Genomic DNA, 27,770 nt, shown 5'->3' on the forward strand with positions numbered 1-27,770 from the left:
TCAGCATTTGCAAAGCGATCGGTCCGGATCTGCAGCGAGGAGTTTACAGACGGGCCGTGCACGCCGAAAACAAAAGAAACGGTGTCATTGTTGATGCTGTAACATGTTTCTATCAGTGAGCGGTTTTCTGGACATGTGGAGCAGCTCGTGGACAGATCTGTCCCTTTCTAAACAAAGAACATGCTCTGGAAACATTACTGAATTATTTTAAATTCTATCTTTTTTTCTGATCTAACTTCTTAGAGAAAACTCGTTAATGTCCTCAGCCACAGATGCATTTACAGTTTCTTTTCTTTTACGAGTGCCATCACATATTCCCACTCCAGCTATGAAACTAAGTTATGTGAGTAAACCAGAGCGTTTCCACAGATTACGCAGCAGTAAAACCAGTGGATGATGCTACACAGTCGCAACCTGATTGATCACAAAGTTAAAACATGCTTCACTTGGGTTTGGATCAAAGTTTTTTTAAGTGTGAATGTGAAATTAAACAACAACTTTACTATTTTTTAAAATATTAAAGCTACTTTAAGGGTAAAAAAGTAAAAGATATTTTATGAGTACCTGGAAAGATCTTAGTTAGGGTTGGTTAACCCTAACTAACTGAATAAACTCTCTTATTCTCAGTAATATTGATCATTAGGAATTTTATATCAGACATTTATCAATGGAGAGCTTTGCTTTCTGGCTCAGCTCTCTCTTCACCACAACGGACCGATACAGCGACCGCATAACTACAGACGCTGCTCCGATCCGCCTGTCAATCTCACGCTCCAGTCTTCCCTCACTCCTGAACAAGACCCCAAGATATTTAAACCCCTCCACCTGGGGCAGGGACACTCCACCCACCCAGAGATGGCAAACTACCTTTCTCCAGTCAAGAACCATGGCCTGAGATTTAGCAGTGCTGAGCCTCATCCCAGCCGCTGCACACTCGGCCACAAACCGCCCCAGTGCATGCTGGAGGTCCTGCCCTGATGAAGCCAGAGGCAGAGGAAATCCTGCAGTCCCCAAGCCCCCTCTGGCCCCTTCCTGCATCTAGAAACCGGTGATAAAGGGCAGCCCTGCCGGACCCCAACTTTCACCGGGAACTGCCGGCTATGCGAACCAAGTTCTTGCTCCGGTCATACAGAGACCGGACAGCCCTCAGTAAGGGTCCCTGGACCCCACACTCTCAGAGCATCCTCCATAGGATACGACGAGGGACGCGATCAAAAAATCCATAAAACACATGGACTGGATGAGCCCACGAACCCTCCAGCACCCTAAAGAGGGTGTAGAGCGGCTGACCACTGTTCCAAGACCAGGATGGAAACCGCACTGTTGTTCCTGGATCTGAGGTTCCACTATAGGACAGAGGGGAAATCACATTTCTTTTTGTTTTAATACATTCCTACAATTTTATGTCACATTTTCATTTTTGCCTCAATTGAAAGCTCCAAATATGACACTGAATTTCCAAAATTCGCTGGTTTATCAACAAAAACTAGATCCTGGTCTTTTACAAAGCAAATGTTAGCTAATTAGACATAAACCTTTGAGAAAGAAATGTGGGGAATGAAACATAATATTTCAGATATTTTAGATTTTGCTTTATACTTTGGCAAACAGGTACAAATCCCCAAATCTCTAAAGCAAATATACTTCCCTCTAAACCGAATCTGCTGCAGCTGAGGAGGAAGCAGCTTCGTTGTTACCTGCAGGTCAGCTGCTTTTCGTCAGCTTTGGTGACTGACGTGACTTTTACTCGCAGCTCTCCTGCAGCTCTTGTCGGTGCTGAAGTCAGCTGCAGGCGCACTCCGACACACCTGATCATTTTTAGACTGCCCTTCATCTCCGTTCAACCAAGTCCTGATTTAAAACATGGTTTTTTGTGGAAAAAAAAACAGCAGCCATGATGTTTCCAATGTTCTGATGACAAAGTCTGAGCCTCTTTCTAACACTGAAAGGTGAAAGGATTGGTTTCTGTTTGATCAGTTATACATAAATTAGTGTTTGGTTTCTGAAATATAATAGCAAAAATAAAAAATAAACGATCTGCTGGTTTCCCCGAAACGGATGAATCTTCCGATTAGTTAAATGGATTGGGATGACCCTGGATTGGGATTTTTCCTGCATGCAGGTGAGAAGAGAAATGGAAAACAGGTGGGAATGAAGTCCACGCTCTTTAAAAGGGTTGAGGTCAGTTATGATAGTTGATGCAGACTTTCCTGCTGCTCCAAATGAACATTTCTTCTCACAGAAGCTGCTTTGATGCTGAAATGTTTTTCTGTAAATTGACATAGGCTCACCTGCATCTCACTAAAGAGGGATAAACGCATCCTGAACGCTCCTTAGCGAGTTCCTTGAAGTTCAGGATTCCCCACACTGATTGTTTTCCTTGATAAACCTCACATCTTTTTCTGTGTGCGATGATCAAATGCTTTGCCCTCACTTGCAGAAATAGATATACAAATGTGTTTAGAAAATTAGGACGAGGCGCCCGGACCTGCCAACACAACTCCAGCCCTGCCAGAAGCCGTTATCTGAACATGTGCTGCCTTCAGGCTCGAATTCCCGCTCAAATGACAAACCTTCTGTTAAAATCCTTCAGAGAGGTTTGCTCACAGGACAAATATAAAGTGCTGGTTCTGCTAAAGAAGTGAAGATTATTCTGGTTGGAGGCTTAAAATGTGGATCTCTGTATGGAAAAGTAGAGTCCAACATGACAAATTCATAAAAATCTATTTTTATTTTTCAAAATGGCACCTTTTCTGTTGATTTATCTCAATAGAAACCTTTTTATTTTTTGGCACATGGGGGTGATGAATAAATCTTTAACATTATTGAAATGATCCACAAACGTAAACTTTTAGACTTCTTTTTGTATGTTAAAGACATCCCTAATATGTTCATCATATTGTTCCATTGAGCTTCAGCCAACAATTCATGCAGTAAATTTTCACAATATTCAACGGAAAATCGACATTCTTCTAATTCCAACCTTTTTTCCCCAATTAGGCTCCCCAAAGATGCTGGAGGAGTTAGGGTGTGTAAAACACTGTAAAACATATAGAAACACAAACAATATAAAAAAATATCCTGCCATTGGTGCAAATATGTGGCGCTTTCCGATGAAGCAGGGAGGGGAGGGGCAAGGTGTGAGCAGCAGCAGAGAGAGAAGGAGGGGCTCCGTTTGCACAGACACAGTGTTGCCAGATTGGGCAGGTTTGTGCACAAATTGGGTGAGTATTAACTCAAATTGGGCAGTTTTTTGCCCATTTCTGGCAACGCTGTGGACAGATAGATGCTGCGTTTGAATGAACTCAGTAAGAAAGCTCGTTATTGTCCGTATTGATAAAAAAAAGTGACAAAAGTATTGAAAGTATCGATCTCATGGCGCTAGTATCGACACTTCGCCTTGGTATTGATACTATTGATGCTCAGATCGATGCAGCCACCCCTACCGCTTTAACATTTCACACCAAACCTCTTCCAAATGGAGCAGGCGGACAAGCCCTAGTAGACAGTAGAAAAGCCAAAGCTTGTCCGCTGCTGGTCCGGTGTAAACACCACCGGGTGAATGCACGTTCATGAAACCGCGTTAACTTAAGCGCGTTCTTGGACGTGAAACACATTTTTCCGATGTGAAGGTAACTTAAGAGATTTTGGTGAGTTTCTGAGTCTGCAACGGTGGTCAATTTTGTGCTCAAAGACGCTGTAAGAAAGAAGAAGTGAGGATCTGGTCCTGGTCTACAATCTGGTCCTGGTCTAGGATGGCTGCTGCTGCCGCTGCAGGACAGACTGAAGTGAAGGCAAAGAAAGCTGCAGAAAAAAAACTGTTTTTCAAACCAGTCTTTTTCCATGGAACGTTTAGAAACATTTAACTGAGTGATTAGAGTGTTTAATGACTGCAAAACACAGGAGTCCTTTTATCAAGAGTCTAGTTATACACCAGCAGGCCTGCAGGGTTTGGACAGTAATTGGTTCCGCTTCCTGCGTCAGCAGGAAAAGCGTGACTCACAGTGACTCTGTGCAGCATGCAACAAGCTGCCTCTGACCACACTCTGTCACAATAATCCATGCATCTGCATTGGGCTTAATCTATGCAAAATCTACAGAGCGGCAGATGCCGGCAGCAGCATCTGATCCTCAAAGTCAGAGAAACAAAAAGAGAGCGTTGTTTCACACGCCGCTGATCTGAGCTCCGCCGTTTTAGGATGCTCGGATGGCAGCCCAGGATGAACAACGAACATTTTTACAATCAGCTTGTTCAGAAAATAGATCTTTAGCAGCAGACTAGTTACCTCTAAAATATGCCAGAAACTGTTCAGCAGCACAAATGGAAAACAAGAGACTTTAAAATACCTTTATACAATGTTTAAATTTATATCTAAACATTGGTTTCCCACCTCATTAAAACATTACATTTGAAGTCTCTGCTTCTTATATCAAGTACATAATATTAGAGATCTTTGTATTTGGTTTTTTTCTATTCTCTGTTGGATCTGGATCTGCGGTGAAGTTCTTCTGTCACTTCCAGGTTTCCATCTTTGCTCCTTCTAATATCCTAATTAGGAATATCTGCATTGTTCCATATTGTTACCAAGACAACGAAATTAAGTTTTGACTCATGTTTTTATCTTTAACATTATTGTTTGTTGAAAGAAAGCTTCACTTTCTTCAGACCTGTGGCGTCCACATGTGTGGACTTCACATTTCAGGTTAGATTCCCACGGCGGGTAAAGCTGCTGAACTGGGGCCCTGTGACTAAACGAGAGCTCGGGTCTTAAGCAGTTAAGTTGGTTTTGCTTTTGAATTAAAAAAATTTCCTTAACTCTTGACAGTTTTAGCAGCTAAATATTTATGATCAAGATGATTTTCAACCCGCACATAATTTAAAAAAACTAAAATCCTCTCAAACCTTTGAGTCCGTTAACTTTTTACTGATCATTTCAACTTCCAACTTTTTTCTTGTGAACGGAGGAGATAATTATCATATCAATAAAAATATAATAATAGTAATAATTAGACAAATTAAGTCCAGTTGACAGTTTTTTTTGTACCTGCTGCTTCAAAATAATCTGATTAATTTTAATTTGTTTTTGTTTTTACTGTTTTGTTGGTAAAGTGTTCTCGGGTGTCTTGAATGGCAAAGTTATTATTATCATCATTATTATTATTATTATTATTATCATTATTATCTGGGATGAAGGAGAGTCCACACAGACAGCTTTTTATCCTTTTTACCCTGGAGAACCCAGGAACGACTATCTTTCAGGAGTTTCATTGTGGCACCAATTAACAGCAGCCAAAAAAAGAAAAAAGTACAAATAATTTAGTTTTGTTTGAAAGTAAAAAACAAAATGTAAAAAACTGAACCAAACAAACAAAAAAAAAGTCACCAAATTTGCCGCTGTGGATTCTCCGGGGTTAAGTGAAAATAAAAAAACTTAGCAGCCAATTTTTTTCTCTTAAATGTCCCATAATCTCACTTAATCCTAATCTATTCAAAAGGCTATTGTTTACCTGAACCCTGTGTTCAAACACCGTTGACCTCCATTTGTGGTTTGACAGCGTTTGACGCTGAACATAACCCCCCCCCCTACTATGTAAATATAAGGATCGTCTGGTCACGACGGGGGTAAACATCAGAACAAAGGTTTAAACAACACAATCTACCTGCAGGATGGTGTTTGAACCGAGGGATGTTGTGTCTTTGGATTTCAGGAGGTGACATGACGGGAAAAACAATCACCTGATAAGTATTCAGGAGGCGCGGCGGCGGTCCGCTTGCTCCCTTCCAGCCTGTTAGCCTGTAAAGCTTTCTAGGAGGAGCTCAGGCCTGCGCAGAACTGCAGCTTCACTCTGCTGTACTGCGACTTGTGCAGCCGCCAAATCTTTTGATAAGTTTATACACCACAATCAAGCCGCGGGCCTTGACGCCCGGCAGGGATTACCGGGAGATTACAATATATTCACCCCTGTGGGATTCCATCACACAGTGGATCAGGTCTCTGTGACGGGGGACCAGTGGCAGCTCTCGCTCAGAGCCCGAACACGCCGGGGACAGATTTAACAGAGTTTAAGTCTGTCTGACAGCGAACACAGACCCGTCTGGCTGCCGTGTGAAGGTAGAAAGAGGCTGGAAGGGTTAGAAGTCACACAGGTCCTTCATTACCGTCCAGACAGCAAAAACAATCACAACTGACAAACAAGAATGAATGGCCAACACTTTGCAATCGTTGTTATGTCCATTAGCCACACTCGGCTGCTCAGAAAGAAAGTCGTGCACTTGTAAAGTTCCCAAACAGCCGATAAATCACAATTCCAGCACAAAGACGATCAATCAGTTCTGAGAAAAGCCTGCCGGAGGACCTGGACAGATTATGCTTGAGAGCCGTGGGCTGCTGGCAAAATTAAGTAACGGCATCAAAGTGAAGTCACGAGACAAAAAATTTAAATCCTCGTGTTCTCCATTTGTTGCATTAAACATTGGACACCATCTGTTGGGTTGGACCGCAGAGTACAACAACAGCAGGGCGGCAGCTGCCGCCCTAAGATCCAGCAGCCCGGCTGCAGCCCCATTATCCACGCAGACGTGCTCTAAAAATACCACGCTGGGCTTCTTTAATGGGCTCTCACGCGGCCTCAGTGACATCCAGCAGCCCAGGACACCGAGCACGGACCGAAAGGAAAGGTGCCGGGTTCCCCACGCGACCTTAAAGCACGGGCACGGCGCCCAAGTAGGTTTGGCAAGTCCTTCATCACTTTATCACTTTAGGAGAGCAAAAACTCTTAAATAGAACACACAGAAATACACGGATACCACTCGGATTTTAAGCATCTTTACTGTCAGCTGGAAAATCAGAAAAACTGCAGTTAAGGATTGAGAAAAAGAAAACGCTTTGGGGATGAATTTACATGAAGAGCCAAAATTATTGACTGTTTCTGAGAACTGGAGCAAGTGTGATGTCATCCATAGAAAATGGTTTATTCCAGCTCTAACCAAATTAATTTTATTCAGTTGGCATTTTTTGTCTGGCCCCATGTTGGAGCCAGACGTTGTCATTAAGCAGTGATTGGTTCAAGTCAGCCTGAGTCAACGTTTCTATGGCAACTGCTCTCACCAAACCTAAGAGAGAGCTTGTTGGTAGGCCACACCCCTTCCACTTGAAAGCTGGCTATTTGAGTGTAAACTGTTGTCATTTTTGTGTATTTAACTGAATAAAATAGACAGAATTAAAGTAACATATTTTTAAAAAAATGCTTCTTAATAAAATGTTTTTGCTAGTTATGAGATAATATTGTTTTGCTGGTCAGATTTGAACCATCAACACTTAACATAAAGGGGTAACAGACATTTTCCAATAGACAGAAATGCTAGTAAACTGAGGGTGGGGCTTCATCTAGTGTCTAGCACTGATTGAATGTGATGTCATCCATAGAAAATAGTTTACTTCCAGCTCAAACCACATGAAGTCAATTCAGTCGCCGTTTTTTCACGAAAAAAGGACACCGCCATGTTGGAGCCAGACTCCAAAGAGCAGTGATTGGACTGAGTCAGTTTCTACTGCAACCACTCTGGCCAATCAGGAGTGGGCTTGTTGGAAGGCCACACCCCTACCAATTGAAAGCAGGCTACACCAAATCTGTCAAACATTGTCAAAGTGGCCCCCAGTGGGCACTTCCTGTTTGGAACGCCACTGGGGAGGAGTAACTTTGTCCAGTTTTCATATATAGTCAGAGATCTAACTCCAAAAGCACTCCGATCTAACGTACAGATATTCTATGTCCTCTCTCTTCCAGGCAGTAGGTGACTGAGATGGGCGTTCATCGAGGCTGCTGGAGCGACTCCCTGTGGTGGCCGCCGCTGCTGCTGCTGTTCTGCAACGCCCACATCACTACAGGACGACCCTTTGGGTTCCCCACGCCCTCTGTGAACGTGGCCGTGGTGTTCAGCGGTCCAGCCTACCAGACCGAGATTAAGGGGCGTCTGAGTAGGGAAAACTTCATTGACCTGCCCCTGGAGGTGAACCCCATCACTGTGCTGGTCAACAACACCAACCCACGTGCGCTGCTCACACGCATCTGCGACACGCTCTCCACCAACCGCGTCCATGGCGTGGTGTTCGAGGACAACGTTGGCTCCGAGGCCGTGGCTCAGATCTTGGACTTCATTTCCACTCAGACTGCCGTGCCGATTGTTGGAATTAGTGGAGGATCTGCCGTTGTCCTGCCATACAAGGTCAGTAGGGGGCACAGTTGAGCACTCTGAGTAAATTCCACAAATATTTGTGCTTTCCATCAATTTTTCAAACTTCTAACAAATTCTGTAAAAAACTAACAACCAAATAGAAGCAAAAGTGTTGCCTTTTAGAATTCACCGTCATCAAGTGGATCGTACTTCACAAGTTTACTCTTTGGTCAGACGTCAGTCAAATTTGTAAGCAATAAAATCGAACGTAACAATAGATCTTAAGGTCATTTTAAATCAACCCAATTAATCTACAAATTATGTGGGTTTCAAACCTGGGCTCTGACATGGAGTGAGGAAAATGGCTCGACATGATTCGACAATGACGCAAACAAGCAGAGAGCTGGGGGGGGGGGGGACTTAGCAGCAGCACTCAGTGCATGAAAACCCCTCACAAAGGGCTCAGCTCCATAAACACGGCGTAATCCTTCAAAATGCCTTTTCTTCTGAAGCCCCTTCCATATTCTTACAGCAGAGTGTAACACAACATGTGACAACGTTTACTATCAAACAAGTTTGATCGGGTCAGTAGATACTTCTGTTGGATGTTTTTTAAAGAAATTCTAGTTATTCATTTATTTGATTGGGACGATGTACATTAATGATCATCTATCCAGGCAGTGATAGATGTCAATATGCCACATTATAGCACAATAGAAAATATCTGTGTTTATTATTCATTAATTCATTTTCTAATCCGTTTGTTGACTTTCGGGGTCACGGGGATGCTGGAGCCTATCACGGCCACTTATGGGCGAAGGCAGGAGACATCCTGGACAGGTCTCCAGTCTGTCGTAGGGTCACAATCACACACCCATGTACACTCACGTGCACACCTATGAAGCATGTTTTGGGATGGTGGGAGGAAGCCGGAGACCCCAGAGAAAAACCCACCCAGGCACAGGGAGAACATGCAAACTCCACACATTTTTTTATTATTTCTAATAATTGTAGATGTTTTAAGGCTGTAAAATCACTTTACCATTTTCACACTTTTTCTCTTATTAAATTCAGTCTTTTCAGAAAAATAAGTCCAGGATTATGGAATAAAACAAAAATCTGGGCTGGTCTGAGGATTTAAGAAACTGCTGATCTACTGATCACCCACAACCATTTCTAGGGTTCACAGAGCATGATCTGAAAAAGAGAAAATATCCAGTGAGCAGCAGTTCTGTGGTCAGAAATATCTTGTTGATGCCAGAGGCCAGAGGAGAATGACCAGACTGGTTCCAGCTATAGAAAGACAAAAAGAACTGAAAGAACCACTGGTTCCAACCAAAGTCTGCAGAAGAGCATCTCTGAAAGAACAACACGACCAACCTGGATGGAGATGGACTACAGCAGCAGAAGACCACACCGGGTACCACTGCTGTCAGCTAAGAACAGGAAACTGAGGCTACAATTCACACAGACTCACCAAAACTGGACCATAGAAGATGGAAAAACGTTGTCTGGTCTGATGAGTCTCCATTTCTGCTGCCACATTCAGATGGTAGGGTCAGAATTTGGCCTCAGCAACATGAAAGCATGGATCCATCCTGCCTAGTATCAACGGTTCAGGCTGGTGGTGGTGGTGTCATGGTGTGAGGGATATTTTCTTGGCACATGTTGGGCCCCTTGGTACCAGTTGAGCATGGTTCCAACACCACAGTCTACCTGATTATTGCTGCTGACCATGTCCATCCCTTTCTGATCCCTTTCTGACCACATCTTCTGATGCTCCTTCCAGCAGGATAAGGCTCCATGTCTTCAAGATGGAATAATCCCAGACTGGTTTCTGGAACATGACAATGAGTTCTCTGGACTCAAACTGCCTCCACAGTCACCAGAACCCAATAGAGAACCTTTGGGATGTGGTGGAACGGGAGATCAGCATCATGGATGTTCAGCAACTGTGTGATGCTGTCATGTCAATGTGGACCACAGCCTGAGGAATGTTTCCAGAACCTTCTTGAATCTATCCCACCAAGGATTAAGGCGGTTCTGAGAGCTAAAGGGGGTCCAACCGGGTTCAACGTGGACCCAATAAAGTGTAGTAACATGTTGGACACTTATTACAGGACACGGGAAGGTCACAGAGTTCTTCCGTTCGGCAGACTATTTGATTTCTGTAAAACAGAAAATCAAATTGCGATCAACAGGAAATTAAGATAATTCATAAAGAACAACGGACACACTATGTGCTCGTGAAGCTGTGCGTGTGAAGCTCAGGGTTTCATAAACTGATTTTCGTGGGATGCCAGGTGTTTAAGAATAATTGGACGGCAAAATATGTAGTCTCAATTGGCAGAATCATTTTTCATTGTCACATTTTCGCATCTATTTGTTTGTAGGATAAGCCCCTTGAGATGTGTCATCTCGTTTTTAAGGGGGTCCTCAAGATACAACAAACAAGCAAATACCGACAGATACAGCAAACTTTACATATATCAAAAACAATGAAGAACTTAAAATATACAAGACAACAAGCAGGCACACAAACACACACACACACACACACACACACACACAAACATACACAGACATTTATTACACCTCTTAGCAGTTAGTTTAAGGTGAAGGGAATAAAAAGGCAGGAAAGATACCAAATTCAATCAAAAACAATTACATGAGTGTTGAAGATGTTCTAAACAGGTATTTTTAAATGCAAAGAAAGAGGTTAAATAAAAAAAAGTTAAATAAACGACCTCATTTGTTCTGACTGGCAGATGTTATTTAACGCAGCATAACCCATAAAAATACTGCTACATGTAATTTATATTCTGTGTAGTCCTGCTTTTTAAATGTATTTAAGTTAAATTTCAACACAGGTATAAAAGCAACGAGAGATTTTTCTAGATTTGTGATTTTTTTTTTAATTCATAAAAAACCTTCACATTTACTTAATTCCTTTATGCATCATGTTGTCTCTCATATAACTGTGGTTGTAATGAGATTAAAGGGCTTGCCAGACTCAACAGCAACATTAATCAAAGTTACCCATAAAAAATGCAGTTACACAAAGCGATCTGATCTGCAAGTTGAGCGATTTGCTGCTTTGGGAAATTCATCAGCACCAACAGGACGCGCTCCAACCGCCAGACTGACATTTTAATAGACTCCCTGCTTCTCACTGCTTCTGCGTTTCCAAATATAGGCCAATAAAAATCCTTTCGACCTTCAGTCTGAACTGGGTCAAATATTTCAACCAGATACCGTCCCCACAGGTTTTTTTTTTCCTTCCATCAGAATCAATGTGCGCTCAGAAAACACTCGGCTCCAAAAAAAAAAAACCCACCACCTTCTAAGAACAAGCCTTTCTGAGAAACGCCTCAGAGGGCAACATGAAAGAAATGAATTTCAGACTTAAAGGGAACTTTCAAGGCCAGACTAAAGGATTTAGAGGAAACATGCAAATAAATGTTAAACAGCTTCACGACATTGAACTGAAAAAAATCAGTTATTTAGGAGTCCAAAGGCTTCCTCTCATTTTACAAAACGTGTCTGATCTTGCCGTCAGCGCAGTTTCTCTGGAGTAATGAGGGACGTGTCAGTCAGCAGTTAATGCAGCTCATTTACATTTTAACGGCTCAGTATGTAAGGACAGAGAAAGCAAATCAACCGTAATAAATTAACAAATAAACAGAAATGAGTTGGCAACTGTTCACATGAATCACTGGCATTCATTAGTAATTATCCCCATGAAAGAAATTGAGATCATTAATGTATGCTGTTTAGCGAAGGCTTTTAATTTGCCTGCCAGAGCAGGAAGTGCATGCATTATTAATACCAGCGGTCCCAGTTGGATACCAGACGAAATCTTCTGCTTCCCTCCAAGGACTCTGATTGACATCGCCCACCAGGTGATCTGATCGGTTTTTTTTGTGGCCCCGCCTTCTGACGCAGACGAAACACACAGGTCACATGACCACTAAATAATCCCTTTTAAACGGAAAAATAAATTGCAGACTTTTCACACCACACCATAGACCTTACAAATACCTTTGTAGTAAAAGGTTAGATGTAAGAAAATCAGTAAATCAGCCTTGTGGTTCTCTACAGAGACAATTTTATTGCATATTCAAATAAAAAACATTTTTAAGGCTCACTACAATTTTTTTTTGTTTTTTCGTCGCCACAACCTGACCTGCAAAAATACCCTAAAGCAAGGCAGCAAACTACAGCAAATATTCTTCTGGTAAAACCCCTTTAACATTACAGGATAAATGAAAAAAAATTACATTTAAGAAGTCTGTTTCATGTTCTCCAGAACCATCATGTGAACCTGTGTTTACGTTTTTTTCACTTAAACTGTCAGGAAAATTGAATTAATGTCATCGGTTAAGATAATCATAAACAAAGTAACATCTATGGATTTAATTAGTGCTTTCAATGAAAGTGAGTCACAATAAGATTCAGATTATTATTTTCTGAGTCACATAAATCGGGGGAAATGTTGCAGCTCTTTGATTCTGTCAGTCAAACTGGAGCAAATTCTTAGGTTTGACCTAAATGAAAAATAAAAACACAACGTAATATCAATGCCTCCTGCTGAATTTGAAAAGTGAGCCCTAAGGACAGCAAATTGAAGAATCCTTCATTACCTCCAATCTAAGCATAGACTTATCTTCTTCAGTGTGTTTTATCTCATTGACAATCATGTTCTGATAATAGAGTGACACACAGCACATGAGAAACTGAAGATAGAAACGCACAGAAACAGATCAGGTTCCGGCCAAACAAAGAGATCGGATCGATCGATCGATGTTGGCTCTCTAAAGTTCATTCAGCCGCTTGAGAATGTGTGTGTCTGTGTGTGTACTTATCATTGTTACCTTATGAGGACAGCTTTCTTGTGCTAACACTCGTTGTGTCGGGACTGTCGTCATTTTGGGAACCTAATATATTTTTCCTTCTATGGCTCACTTGATCCCATCAGAGCTGCTTTACAAATATGGTATGCTTTCTTCGGCAGGTGTAAAAACTCATCCACACTTCTGTGTGAACTAGAGCTAATCGTCACAAAAGGAGGATGTTAGTTTGCTCCTAGGCTAAACATTTACAAATGCACATTTCATTATTTTTTTTAATTTATAAGTAACATGGTTTTAAATTTACTTACTTCCTCTGCTGACAGTGTTGGGATTAGGGGTTTTATCGACTCGAATGCAAGCAAACTTTAGCCAAAACAAACTGACATTAGCGTGTGTTAGCATTAGCTTCAAAAGTCAAACAAAAACAAGCTGATGAAATTTACACTCAAACTGTACAGCAAAGTCACAGATATGCAACCCACAAAAGAAATACTGTTTTTTTTTTAAGTAAAGAAAGAAATCCGTGAACATTTGACCAATTTTCAATATTGTAATGACATGTTTCACAGCAAAGAAAGAAGTGGGGGTGGTGTTTTATGGACATTTTTTTTTTACTGTTTGGTTCCATTGTTAGTGTTTGTCAAGGTGTTTGTTAGAGATTTTAGTGCTTAAAGACCTTAATGTTGTGTTAGTTTAGTGATTTTAAACCACAAGTGAGAACTTTGCAAACAGAAGTGAGGCTCCAGTACTACTGTCCTTTCACTTTGTGTACTGTAGGTTTGTTATACAGTGTACTTTGACTCTAGAATGTATTGAGATCACGATTCAAGGATTAATATTAAACCATTCATGAATGATTTTTTTAAAGTTGTTTATTCCAGTTTTCTTTATGTTTTTTCTTTATTAGTACATGAAACAGTCCAAAAGCATTCTTTTTTATTGCATTACTACAACAGAACTTATAACTATGTTTAGCAGGGTAAAGCTTTTGTGTCATATCCGGTATTAAGGGTATTTCCGTTGCGGTAGCAGCTGCTCGCTTTTGTTAATTTTTTCTCCATCTTCTGCTGTCATGTCTTGGACTTGCCGGCCGGCGGCTTAACTTCTGGATTCGGTCATTTGTAACGGAGTTGCTTTTTGTGATTCTGTATTTGGTCATTTGTACCCAGATTTGCTTTTGTGTTTCAAGACTCGGTCATTTGTTACGTGATTTGCTGTAGTGTTTCAGTATTGGTTCATTCGTACTGGGATTTGTTGTTGTTGTATCTTAAATGTGTCTTGCAGCTCTCGGCCACCGTATGCAGGTGTTTTGGTTGACTCACTCTACCAGGAGCACAGCATGGACCAAAAAGTAGATGTGAATTCCATTAAAAACAAAACTTTTAAACGTCCTTCTAATTAAGACTATTTTAACTTCAACAATATTTATTATCTTTGTATCTAAAGTGTGAATGTAGGTCAGTTGGGTTTCTTAAGTAAAAATTGAACTTTTCTAATGAAAAAAAAATCACCAATAAAATACTTTTTTTGGTTCCTATGGAGCCTCATGAGCTTTTTCCACATTATGTCGCATTTGTAAGCTGGTTTGGTTACATTATCTGCTAAATGACCCAGAGTGACTGAAAATGTTTAAAGTTTTATTTTTTCATTTCAGTATTTGTTTAGTATGGATCAGAGAGCAAACTGTGTTTTGGTTTGTAACTTTCCAGATTTTTCTGCCACCTCTATCAGGAAGCCACCTGTTGATTGATTTATGGCTCTCTGTCGGTGGTCGTCCATAAGCTGATGAAACTCATACATTTTCATACTTATGAAAAAAAGAGCAGCTTGATCTTGAAGGTGACAAATTCAGTTCACAGATAACCAGACTCATGTCCGTGGATCAGTGTGGGATTGTGTTGAGTTGTAACATTTCTGCATTTCGGTCATTTTAACAAAAAAACGTGAATTCAAAGATAAATTTTCATAATAATAATTGAAAAAATTATGGAACATGAAGTGAATCCTGCCTCCACCCAACAGTAGCTAGGACAGGCCTGAGCAGTCCCAAGACCCCAAAAGCTGATTCAGAACATGGATGGATGGATATTAAATTAGGAACTCAAAACATGCACTTATGCACATTTTTATTTTGTTATGAAACTTTGCATGAGGTGCTGCTAGGTCTCCACAGGTGGATAGACTTTAATTTTAGAATTTTTTTATTTTAAGAAAAAGAAATGTCAGTGATTTGATATTTCTTCCATTTTCTAACAATTGCTCCAAATTTTTGAACTTTTTTTCTCTCCAAGCTGCTTATATACTGTAGATTGGTTCATCCTAGTCTTTGATTTAACACTTTAAGCATGTTTGATATCTAAAAACAAAACCAAAGAAAAAAACATTGTTTTCATCCATGTTTATCTTTGCTTCCATTTCCAAAGTTTCTGCTGCAGCAAAGTATAAAAAAAACTGACTGACAGATGTTCAAATGTAATTAAACAATCAAAGGGATTCTTGTACTTTATTACTGACAAAGAGTCTTAGAAGCTCTGCTTTTATCGTCACACATTTGGTTCAATATCACGGCCTGGATTCAAAGCATCCTTTGAGGCTTTGGTTGTGCGGGACGACTGATCACACACTTCAAATGAACCAAAGTGTGCAGCAGACGAACCTGATTGTCTTTGCATGAACAGGAGCCCCGGGCTGTTCTCAGAACTGGAGCAGCTCCGTCTGTCCTCCATGCTTTTTGATCTCACTTGTCTGGAACTGAAACATCTACATTTCAAAACTAATGCCAGAGGTAAGGGGCAAACTCCCTCAATGAAGGAGATTTACAAAAAGAGCAAAACGTGGATTACAAAGTGCTTTGAAGACTGTGATTTAAAACCTTTCAAAACTTCACTGTGAGGGTTAATTTCACACTGAGGGTCACAATAAAATGAGAAAAAGCTGGGTTCGATTCCTCTGAGGTTCCTCTTGCTTTAGACAGCTGTCACAGTTCACCAGGACTCTGCTCGCTCTGAGAATCAGAGTGTCTGCTCACTTGCAGACAAACTTTGCTGCGCTTCATTTCAGTGTGAATGCAGACGGATGATCAGATCATCTGGGCTTCATAAAGGAAAATGTTGATTTTTGTTTTTTCACAGCAAACATACATTTCAGCCTGTAAAAACCTGAAATTCACACTTGTGGATTTCCATAACTATAACTTAGACATTATTTTCATCTTTGAGCAATTATAAATAAAAACTCATACAGTTTGTCCTCCAGAACATCTCATTAAGCATGTCAACCTTTTCCAGATAACCCAGATATTTTATCATAACCTAAAGGCCGTGTCAAACAGCCACTAAGTACAATTTGCGCATTTTCTACAAAGAAATTTCAGTCTTTCGTATATATGCTTCATATAAGTAAATCCTGCGTTTCTTGAGGTCGTCATTGATCGATGTGCACAGATGTCCGTCGAGGGTTTCGGTCAACGGGTCTTTTGAGCTGTTTGAAATTTTTGGTCAATTCATAATTATACAATTTATGCATGTTTTATGACGTTTATACGCTATTGTTATGTAAATCTTACGTAACTGTGTGTTGTTTTTGCGAGATGCATACGCATTGTGGCTGTCCACAACCGTTCCATGTATGTCTAACAGATTTTTCATGCATGTACCACCAATGTATAACTTTTGTATCTCGCATGTGACATACATATCACGTTAAAATTACGTAATTAAAGCATGAATATATTGCATATAAGCAGCGCAATAATCACGTACAATTGATGCACGGCTCGCGTTTTGTATGACAGGAATATAAATTGACCAATCTTTCACCCCTCTTGCAGTCTAGACTGTGTTGAGCGATCTTTGGCGTTGCTTGGAAGGGGGGTCGTGGGAGGGAGGGAGGTACAGTAGGTGTAGGCACTTCTAGCCGATCTCCCCGGTTGCGGCTCTCTTGACGGGTTGCCTCAGCTGGCGCCTAGCGGCTGACTTAGAACTGGTGTGGACCAGTGGAATCTGACTGTTTCATTAAAACAAAGCTTCACAAGGGCCCGTGGAGGGAGCTGACCATGGTGCTGACGCAATGGGATTGAGGGAACTGACCATGGTGCTGACGCAATGGGATTTCTGCTCTTTGCTCTGAATTTCAAAGTGAAAAAAGTCAATGAAGCGCAGGCTTACATGTTCCTTGTGTATGTATTTGTGATACATCTGGGAAAATTCCGCATAAAGAACCACATTTTTCTGTATTAATATTAATATTTACATCTTACCACTTTTCATCTGTGCATATCCACAAATTGTACATAGTGGCTGTGTGACATGGCCCTAAAAATAAGAAAAACTTTGTTTCAATTGGTTTGTTGGATAAACTGCAGTCTGTGTTTTGTAAGCAGTGGCTGATTGCCAGGTAGTGTCCGTCTCCGGTCACCAGGCAGAATCTGGGTGACGTCAGCAGCTAGGACACTTCCTGCTGAGCGGCGGAGGCAGACATATGTCACCGTGAAGGGCTGATGCCAGAAGTCTTCCTCACAGATGGACTCAGCGAGAGGAAGAGGGATTCAACTGAGGGAACTGGATACGTTCATGGGATATCTTAGCTTTGACAGAAGACAGTTTGGACAAAGAGTTTAGTTTTTACCGTTAAAAAAAAGCTTTTATTTTTTTTTAACAACAACAAAGTTTGGGTAATCAAAGTATTTCATTTGAAACAAAACGTTTCTTTTGTTAGAGCCACTCAAACGTAACATTTTAACGGAGGCTGAAGATTTGAATTTAGCCTTAAAAACAGATATGAATATTTAGAGTTAAAATTGTTATGATCTATTAGAAGCCTTTATGGGTCTCAATAAAATAGTTTGTTATTTTTATGATTCAATTTGAATATTCAACATTTGTTTTAATTTTATTTGAATTTACCATTTTTAACTTCTTCATTCCTAAATTTGTTTCCAGTTTTTAAAAAACAAAATCTTCTCTTTCTGTTAAAGGTGACACTAAATAAGGTGGGGCCCCGGATTGAACAGTACATTGTGAATTAATGACATATGGTGTGAAAGGGGTTAACTTTGAAGTTTTTTACAGTTTGACAACATTGCTCATTTTTTAAAAATCTTGTAAATTTTATTTTAGTTCATACAGGTTTTTTTTTTAATTCATGCTCATTGAATAATAATTGTCAAAGTGCTTAAAGTTTGGAAAACCTTTTTTTGTTCTGAAGGGTCGTCCTACGATTGCATACAGTCTGTTTGAGACCGGGATCAACAAAAGGACCAAAAAAAAAAAGGACCAAAAAAAAAAAAAAAATGGCCAAAGATGGACATGGACCCCCCCCCCCCCACCCCCCCGGAGGGTCATGACTGGAGGGTCATGAAAAGATCAGGTCAGCAGGTATCAGCTGACCGATGCTGATGCAGATTCAGGGTATTTGCAGAAAAAAACGTGTTTTCATGCTGATGGATGTTTGGATAAATGTGTTTCAGAGCAAAAGGAAAATGAAAAGAAATGCAGTATCACCTGATCTGAATGTCGGTCTGATGTTTAATCAGCTGAATGTTAACGACCACGCCGTTTGCACTCCACGCCGAACATCTCTGACTTAAGTATCTGGTGGCGACTTGTAAAAGTCTGCATTACTCTTCTCAGTTTCCCACCGAGCCGCGCGCCCGGCAGACCGCCGCTCTGCAAAATAATGCAGTTTATCAAATATTTGCAGAAATTGCTGGAGGTGAGAATGTTCATTTTCCGGGGATGAAACACCAGCGGAGATGAAAGCACTTTCAGTTTTTCGGACCTGCTGTGGACCACCATCTTTCCAGAGAAACAACATTCCTCTGTTTTATTTGTGTGGTGAAGTTTAGCAATAACGTACAAAGGAACAGAAACAGAGACTTTCTATGGAGACGAAACAGCAGTTCCTTCTGGCTACTCTATTTACTATGATTGCTCTGATAAAAACTTTTGAAAACATTGATTTTCCTTTATGTTTTATTCTTGAAATGAAAGAAAATCCACTTGAATGTGAACACTGAAGATGCTGAAGTACCATGAAGGTCAGGCCACTTTAAAAAAGCTGAAGAAAATTCCAAAACTATTTGAAATTCATGTGAACAGTGCTAAAAAAAATCCAACATTTCTAAATCTGGTTTTAATTTTTACAATTTCTTTATAGTTTTGCCTTTTTATCCCCTCAAATTTTGCAATTTTTCTAGGGCTTTTTTAACAAAGTTGCTGATTTCCGCTGCACAAACTTCATCTTGAAAAGATTAAGAAAAGCTATATTATTTCTGTTTTTGAACTAAATTAATGTCATTAAGAAAGTTTTCAAATGGAAAAATAATTTTAGCTTAAGAAAACAAGTCTCATTGACTAGAATTATTTTCTCAAAATATGAATTCTTGAACCTCATTGGCAGATTTCTTTTTGTGTATTTAAAAAAAAAGACATTTTGACGCGTTTCTGCTGTGTGAATTCTTTAAGTCTGAATCTTCTTTGTCGTGAAAAGCAACGTACGAGTGAGAGCCTAAATGTCCAGTCTTTCAAAGAGAACACACACGATTTCCAACTGATCCGATTCATTTCAAACCAAAAAGCTTCATTTTCCAAAAGCATAAGCATGAGTAAAAGATCCAGCAGAGTTCTTCTGAAAGAGCTGAAGATTTCAGTACCAGAATGGCAGAAACAGCTGGAGGTCTGATGAGCAGAGAACGTTCAGAAGAAGATTAGAAAACGTGTGAATGCTTCTAGTGTTCAAACAATGAAAGGGTCAAAACTATTCAATCTGTGGAAAACATCCACTCCATTTGCCTGAAAAGCTGCAGTCCTAATTTCACATTTCCTGCTGATCAGTGGGTGGATTTCATGCTGCATCAACAACAAAGGCTCGGGTCAGACCGTTCCTCAGAAGCCGGCTAGGTCTCCCTCATGTTCACGGCGAATTCTGAGGCTTTTGTGACTCACAGAAATGTGACTTTCTCTAATGTGTGGTCAAGCTGTAGCCACATGCACCCGCATGGCGGCTGACTTGTCCGGGTCTTGCAGATTTTAAGTTGTCCTTGGAGAATTGAAGTGAGGAGTGGCTTCATCTCAAGAGGAGCGCAGGTGTGTTTTGCAGGTCCCTTGAGGCTCGTACGGCCGCCTCAAGGGACGTCACGAAAATGGAAATTGTTGTGTGTGTGCTATCGTGAAGAATTTGTAAGGATAGTGGAAGTTAGACACACTGGTGACGTACAGGTGATGCTGTGGTACAGTGTCCCTCAGCCACACTAGTCGTTCATAAGGTGTGAGTACTGTCTCTTTACTGCACTCTGATGAATTGACTTTGGTCTGTTAGCATTATAAATGTTTGCAGAGGTGGAATCGTTAAGCAAACATTTGGGCCTCACAGGTTGCAGCCTGTGCAAATATCCCTGCAGGTTTAAGGAGAAAGAAAATCCTGACGGCGAGGCTGAAGGAGCCTCCAGAAACAGCCTCCTCCTCCTCAGCTTACTCTTTTTACACACCGAATCCCATCCTTAAAACACCAAACTTCCACTGCGTGTGAGGATAACAGTCACTATATTCAGTTTCCTGAACTCTGGGGTTTCTCAGTATGGAGAGGAGTGGTTCCCTCCCCAGGGGGGGAGAGACAGCAGCCATTTAGCCCCAAAGAGCTTTCACACCTGTCAGAGAAACCAGCCGAGCTTCAGATTTTACACTTTTTGGTTTCTAGTCACACATCTTTGAACTCCTGCTTCATATTTTAAAGGCTTCCATTTAAATTTGACAGGATTTTTGCCATTAAGCTAATTGATTCATGAACCTTTTGTTTAAATTCTTGTTATTCTTAGTTTTAAAAAGTTTGACGTTAAATTCAGATATTTGTGGAATGATCAAAATCCTTAAAACACTTTAACATAACGGATAATAAAACTGAGTTTTATAAGTTTAAGGAAAATCAGTAAAAAAAGAAGAAATGTTATTAAATAACTTGTGAAATAAAAATATTGTTTTTAATTTTTTAGTTGGTGCAGCAACCAAAATGTTTTTTTCAAGTGGAGCCTTTAAGTGACATCTCAGCTGTGCATTAATGATGATCTGGAAAAAAAAAAAAAAAAAATTGTTTTTTTTTCCCTCCTGATGTGATGATTCAAACATCAAACATGACAAATAAGAAAAAAGTATGTTTTTTTCTTTTAATGTTTAAAGAAGCTGCAGCTGTTCTGCTTGAATCGCAGAGACTTGAAATGTTAAAGTGCACCACTGGAGGTTTCTTTGGGCTCTGCTCGTCCTCTGATATCTTATTAAACAGAACAAACACGCTTGTTTTCTCCTAAGGTCACTGCACTTTCACAAAGACAAATGGAAACCTCAGGCTCGCCGAAGGCGCTATCCCTCTGAATTTGAAAGCATGGACGCCGTTTGTGGGGTTTTAAGTGATGAATGAGTCTGCAGCTCCTGGACGAGCAGAATGAAGCAGAGCCACTTAGCTGCTGTCAGAACTGCATTACAGAGCAGTACAACCAGCCGCCTCACTCCATGTTTGGCTCGACTCGAGAGTAAAGCTGCGTGCTTGATGTTGTTGACATCACAAGCACCTCAGAAGATCCTCTTGTGCAGCATTGAGTTTTTTTAAATTCATTAAATGAGTCCTAAAGGAGATGCTCCTTCTCCTCCTCCTCCTCCTGCAGGGTGAAGGCTCCAACTTCCTCCAGCTGGGCTCCTCCATCGAGCAGCAGATCAACGGTATGTTCAAGGTGATGGAGGAGTACAACTGGGACAGCTTCGTGGTGGTGACCAGCATGTACCCCGGCTACGAGACCTACGTGGATTACATCAAGTCCTTCACTGACACCAGCTACTTCATGTGGGACCTTCAGGACGTTCTGACCTTCGAGATGTCTGCCGACAGCACCAACGACATCCGAGCGCGCAGACTGCTGCAACAGATCGATGCCCAGGTGATCCTGGTCTACTGCTCCCACGAGGAGGCCCAGTACCTGTTCTCCTTAGCCTCCGAGGTGGGGCTCGTGGGGCCAGGCTACATCTGGATTATTCCCAGTATGGCTGTGGGGAACCCTGATATCCCCCCACCTGACAGCTTCCCCGTGGGGCTCATCAGCATCATCACGGACCGCTGGAGGATGAGTCTGAGGAAAAGGGTGCGGGACGGGGTGGCCATTGTGGTGAAAGGGGTCCAGAGCTTCCGGAAAGAAAGAGGATTCATTCCTGAAGGCCACAGCGACTGTCACAACCCCGTCAAGCCGTCAGTCATCAACGACACACTGTTCAGGTACGTGACTGAAGCTCTCTGTGATCACTTCCCTAAAAATAGCACTATGGTGCCCAGAGTCACGTGAGAAAAAAAAAGATCAAACTGCTTCCAGAGAAAACGTGTCCAGTTTCAGGAATCCTGGCAGATATTTGAACACAAATCAAACGTTCGCATAAGAACCTGCTTTGGAGATTTAGACGATGCAACAGACCAGTCGAGATCTGGTTTCCTCTGACGGTCCTTCTGGTTCTGCGGGCTTGATTCCTTGGAACAGCTTTTACTACAAATCCATCTTTTGAGTAAAGTCTCCTGGTCTTTCTGTTAGAAGCAGATCTCTCTTCTTTTGTCTCCCCACTCTTTTCTTTATGAAGAAACTTTCCAAAGACGTTTGTTTTTGTGAGCTTATTTTGCTTTGGAGTTTCAAGCTTTAGCAGTTGCTTTAAGAAGAAACAGCAGCAGATGTATATCGGACACAAGACCGAGGTGAAGGACTTGACCTGCTTTGGAGAGATGAACGTAGCACAGAGAATCCGTTGGTTTTTAAAGAAAAGAAAAAACCAGAGTCAAAATCATATAAAGGATAAAACAGCCATACTGTTTTATCCTTTATATGGTTGGATAATACTGGGAATAAAACAAAAATGTAATTATGTAATATTTTCTCTGCCGCCTGGGGGGTTAGAGACCCCTGCTCTAGAAAATGAGGCTCTCTGTTGACTTGCAGATGAACTCTGGTGCGGTTTATCGGAACTCAGTGACACAAAATAAGCACTTAGGGAACCTTAACGAGAACATTTACTTTAACTTCTAGTCCAATTTTGTTCTTCTACAATGGTGGACAAAATAGTTGGTACCCCTCAGTTAAAGAAAGAAAGTCCATAATGCTCACTGAAATGACTTAAAACGTTGATAGGTAACAATAAATTAAAATGTATTAAAAATTAAATGATCAAAATCAGCCATTACTTTTGAGTTGTTGATTAACAGAAATATTTAAAAAAACAAACTATTGAAATTGGGCTGGATAAAAATGATGGTACCCATAACTTAATATTTTGTTGCACAACCTTTTGAGGCAATCACTGCAACTAAACGATTTCTGCATTTGTCAATGAGCCTTCTGCACCTGTCCACAGGTATTTTGGCCCACTCCTCATGAGCAAACTGCTCCGGTTGTCTCTGATTTGACAGGTGTCTTCTCCAAATGGCATGTTTCAGCTCCTTCCACTGATGTTCAATGGGATTCAGATCTGGGCTCATAGAATCCACTTCAGAATAGTCCAACGCTTTTCTCTGAGCCATTCTTGGGGTTTTTGGCTGTGTGTTTTGGATGGTTGTCCTGTTGGAAGACCCATGACCTGAGACTGAGACCAAGCTTTCTGACACTAGGCAGCATATTTCTACCCAGAATGCCTTGATCATCTGGAGATTTCATTTGACCTTCACAACTTCAAGACCCCCTGTGCCAGATGCAGCAAAGCAGCCCCAAAACAGAACTGAGCCTCCTCCATGTTTCACAGTAGGGACAGTGTTCTTTTGGTTGGATGCTTCATTTTTGAGTCTACCAACATAGAGCTGATGTGTCTTACCAAAAAGCTCCAGTTTGGTCTCATCTGTCCAAAGGACATTTTCCCAGAAGATTTGTGGCTTGTCTACATGCATTTTTGCAAATTCCAGTCTGGCTTTTTTATGATTCCCTTTCAACAGTGGTGTCCTCCTTGGTCGTCTCCCATTAAGTCCACTCTGGCTCAAACAACCACGAATGGTGTGATCTGACACTGATGTACCTTGATCTAGGAGTTCACCTTTTATGTCTTTGGAGGTTGTTCTGGGCTCTTTGGATACAGTTCCAACTATCCGTCTCCTCAATTTGTAATCAATGTTCCTCTTCCATCGTCCAGGGAGGTTGGCTACTGTCCCGTGGGTCTTAACCTTCTGAATAATATGTGCCACTGTCGTCATGGGAACTTCAAGCTGCTTAGAGATGGTTTTATAGCCTTTACCTTTACCATGTTTGTCTATAATTTTGTTTCTAATGTCCTGGGACAATTCTCTCCTTGGCTTTCTGTTGTCCATGTTCAGTGTGGTTCACACCTTTTCACCAAACAGCAACGTGACTATTTGTCTCCCTTTAAATAGGCAGACAGACTGATTATGGGTTTGAAAACAGCTGTGATGTCAATTAAAGGACATACCTGAGTTCATCATGACCCCCTGGGCAATTATTTCTCAGTCTTTTATGGAGGTACCATCATTGTTGTCCAGCCCTATTTCATTAGTTTGTTTTTTCAATAATTCTGTATATCAACAACTCTAAAGTAATGGCTGATTTTGATCATTTAATTTTCACTAAATTTTAATTTATTGTTACTCTAGAACGTTTCAAGTCATTTCAGTGAACATTGTGGACTTTCTTTCTTTAACTGAGGGGTACCAACTATTTTGTCCACCTCTGTATTTGGTAAAAACACAGTGACTTAAAGCCATGTCACATGACTTGATTTTAGAGCATCCCTTTTAAAATACTGTTGTTTTTTTACTTGTTTTATTTGCATATTTTGATTCTTTTAAGTTAAATGTGTTGCGTTTAAAATCTGCATTTTTTAAAGTCACTTTATAGTCTTTTGTGGTTAATTGGAATTGAAATGAGAAAAGAAAACCTTAAATTTAGAGCTTATGTGGTGCCATATCAAAGTCTAGCTACTTTTCTGTCACTTTGGACTATAGTGCCCCAAAAGAGCACCTGTAGGGTTTTTTCCAGGGTGTTCTGGTTTAGCTTTTGCTCCTGATGGTTTCGAAGTTTGCTGTTGTTTGCTCCATGTTACACAGAAAAAACAGCTGCTGAACCAGAGGACAGCTAGATCTTGAAATGCCCAGTCAGATATTCTGCTTCAGTTGCCTTGATTGAAGAAAATCGAGGTGAAAAACTTGTGTGAAAAACAAACAAAAAAGATCTGAGCACCTGAAAGGCAGTTTCTGCCTTTAAGCCCCGAGATCTGCAAGATGAAGTTCAAATGATCCTTATGGGGATTATCCAACACGGGAACTCCGAATCGAGCTTATTTTTCAACCAAAACTATGAGAATCAACAATCAGGAAAATGTCTTCAACGTAAAACCAGTCGCGTACTTTGTTCTCACAACAAAGTTGACTTTTCCCCGGAAAAGCAGACTTTCTTTATGTCTTTTAATTGTGTACATTACAAAAACAGGAAATGTTCAAATGTGGACTCAATGCAGAAAATGCTTCTCTTCAACCAAATATCACCAGCAAAAAGTAGAAGGAACTGAGCCAGATGATGTGGAGGAATGACTCAGCAAACACCTTAACCTGAGAACACAGCAAGGGAACTGTCCTTGGTCCTTAAAGGGCACAGAGCTACCAAACAGCTATAACTGCCATTTCCTATATTTACCTTTGATCTTGACTAGACTTTTATACTTTGTCAAAACTATTAGAATTGTTGCTCTGTGTTTTTACTTTGAAGGAGCAGATTGTCTTCACAGTTCTTCTTTCTTTTTGCGTCTTTGGGAGGAAATTTCATCCCCACCACAACCTTTAAAAATTCACCCAAATGTGGAAACACCAGAAAAGAAAAGAAAAGATATCAATGATGTCAAGAAAAAAATATTAGGGCCTATAATCTTTTAAATAGCTCCAAAAAAACATTTCTAAATCCACTAATGGACCCAAAACAAAAAGGTGTGTAGGATGGCAACAGAACCTCTAGCAAAGTGTAAAATTTGGTGATTTTCACATTTTCTCACAATACGGGAAAAGAAAACTCTTGTTTGAGTGATCTTCATGATCGGGTTGAGTCTGCAACCAAAACCGAACTGTCGTTGACCTCGGGAATGATAAAAACTTTAGTACCCTTTAAAATAATTAATATTACTCCCCAGAGATTTCCATCTATCACCTCCTGACTCCTCGAGCATCAGTATGGCAAGCTCAAAATGGTGGCGTTTCCCTGTTGCTCTGCCATATTTGTACTGTAAATTTGTGACAAGTTAATACATGAATCGTTGGCTTAATCTGAACTAAACTATAGAAAATATTAAGAATGTGGGCCTCGTTACAGAAAACCTCTGATGCCAAGGAAATCCAAAAGTTTACTTTTTCTAATGTTTCTAAAAACCACATAAACCTGTTTCTTACCTACAGTTGACCAAAAAAACAACATGGTTGCTATGGCGATAAAAGCAACAGAAAAGATGCTGTTTTGAAAAAAGAAAGTCTGTCATGAGTTCAGATCTGGCTAGAGTGACATAGGCAGAGTGGGAGAGGGCAACTGCTTAGCAAGTGAGGAGGGCAAAAAGGGGAAATGGGGGGGGGGGGGGGGGGGGGGGACTTGCTACTTTAATGCTACATGCAATTGTCAAAAATACCGAATCAGAAATACAGTCTAAAAATAAATTTAAGGAAAACACATAATTCATCCCAAACCTAAAGAGAGCAACGTTTTTAGCTAAAACACCTCAAATCAACGAGAACAAGGTTAAAAAGACAGAAAGCGAATGTAAACGTAGTAAAACTAAACGACAGTTCACAGAGTTTGATAGAATCTCCATGAAACCTTTAGGACATCCAGTAAAAAGTCTGAGTTAGATTAGCTGAATGCAAAAAAATAAGAATAAAAAGAGGAGAAAAACTTAAATTATATTAAAAGAATTCCTCTTTTAAGGATATATTGAACAATCTTTTTAAACCCATTGTTTAAAAAAAACAGTTTAAAAGCTGAAATATTTATAGGTTTAATTCTTAGACGTCAACAAATCCTGACGTCTGATTCGTGATTTGAGTGGATCAGCTCTGATCTGCATGTTCCAAGAGGAACCTGTCACAAATGAACCACAGCTGACCCCCCACCCCCACCCGTGAGGTAACAGGGTTTTTGGTGAGGGTGGGGTTTTTCCGTCACTCTGATGCCATCTGTGCCTCAGAGCAACCAGTCGGTCCCATTTTGTCAGAGATGTTTCAATCAGCAAAGGTTCTCTGGTGGAGAAAGGTTCTCCTGAAACCGTTTCTGGCTGGTGGGGGCAGCAGTGATGAGAATGTCTAAATCACGGTTCTGGGTTATAAGGTCCAAACACCACAGAGAAGCCGCCATCTATCGTCAAACTCCTGCTTTAAACCAATGAGGTCTTTGGCTGAAACGGCACTTTTCCTCAAACAAGCTGGGAACCAGACAAACCCCTCCCTGTTGATAAGGCACAGCAGACCCCCACCTATTTTTTCTGACCTGACTGTTTCTCTCTGCAGTCACATCAAACAGAGCGGCTGGCTCTCTTCACATTCATCACCTGACTCTCCTCAGACAGAGGCCTCACCTGTTAATGAGATTACCGCACGCCGCCAGATTAAATGGGCTTTTCACACCGACCAGGCGGGGGCCGGTCTCCTCGCACCGGGCTTTCATCACCTCAGCCGAGCCGAGAGCGGCGCCACAGGTGGAACGTGACACGCGATGCGAGGGATTAACGTCACAATCCGGGACCAGTTTC

General features: G+C 40.9%; 1 protein-coding gene across 1 annotated transcript in view; it reads left to right on the forward strand.

Moving 5' to 3' along the window:
- Window positions 1-27,770, forward strand: part of grin2ca (glutamate receptor, ionotropic, N-methyl D-aspartate 2Ca) — a 59,016-nt gene that overhangs the window by 9,547 nt on the left and 21,699 nt on the right. Inside the window, exons 2-3 of the mRNA XM_023957264.2 lie at window positions 7,789-8,227; window positions 21,683-22,284. Of these exons, the coding sequence (XP_023813032.1) occupies window positions 7,805-8,227; window positions 21,683-22,284 (1,025 nt within the window). The 5' untranslated portion in view covers window positions 7,789-7,804. The remainder of the gene's footprint in view (window positions 1-7,788; window positions 8,228-21,682; window positions 22,285-27,770) is intronic.

The sequence above is a fragment of the Oryzias latipes genome, chromosome 8, assembly GCF_053564925.1.
Source record: "Oryzias latipes strain Hd-rR chromosome 8, Olatipes_Hd-rR_3.1".
Taxonomy (NCBI): domain Eukaryota; kingdom Metazoa; phylum Chordata; class Actinopteri; order Beloniformes; family Adrianichthyidae; genus Oryzias; species Oryzias latipes.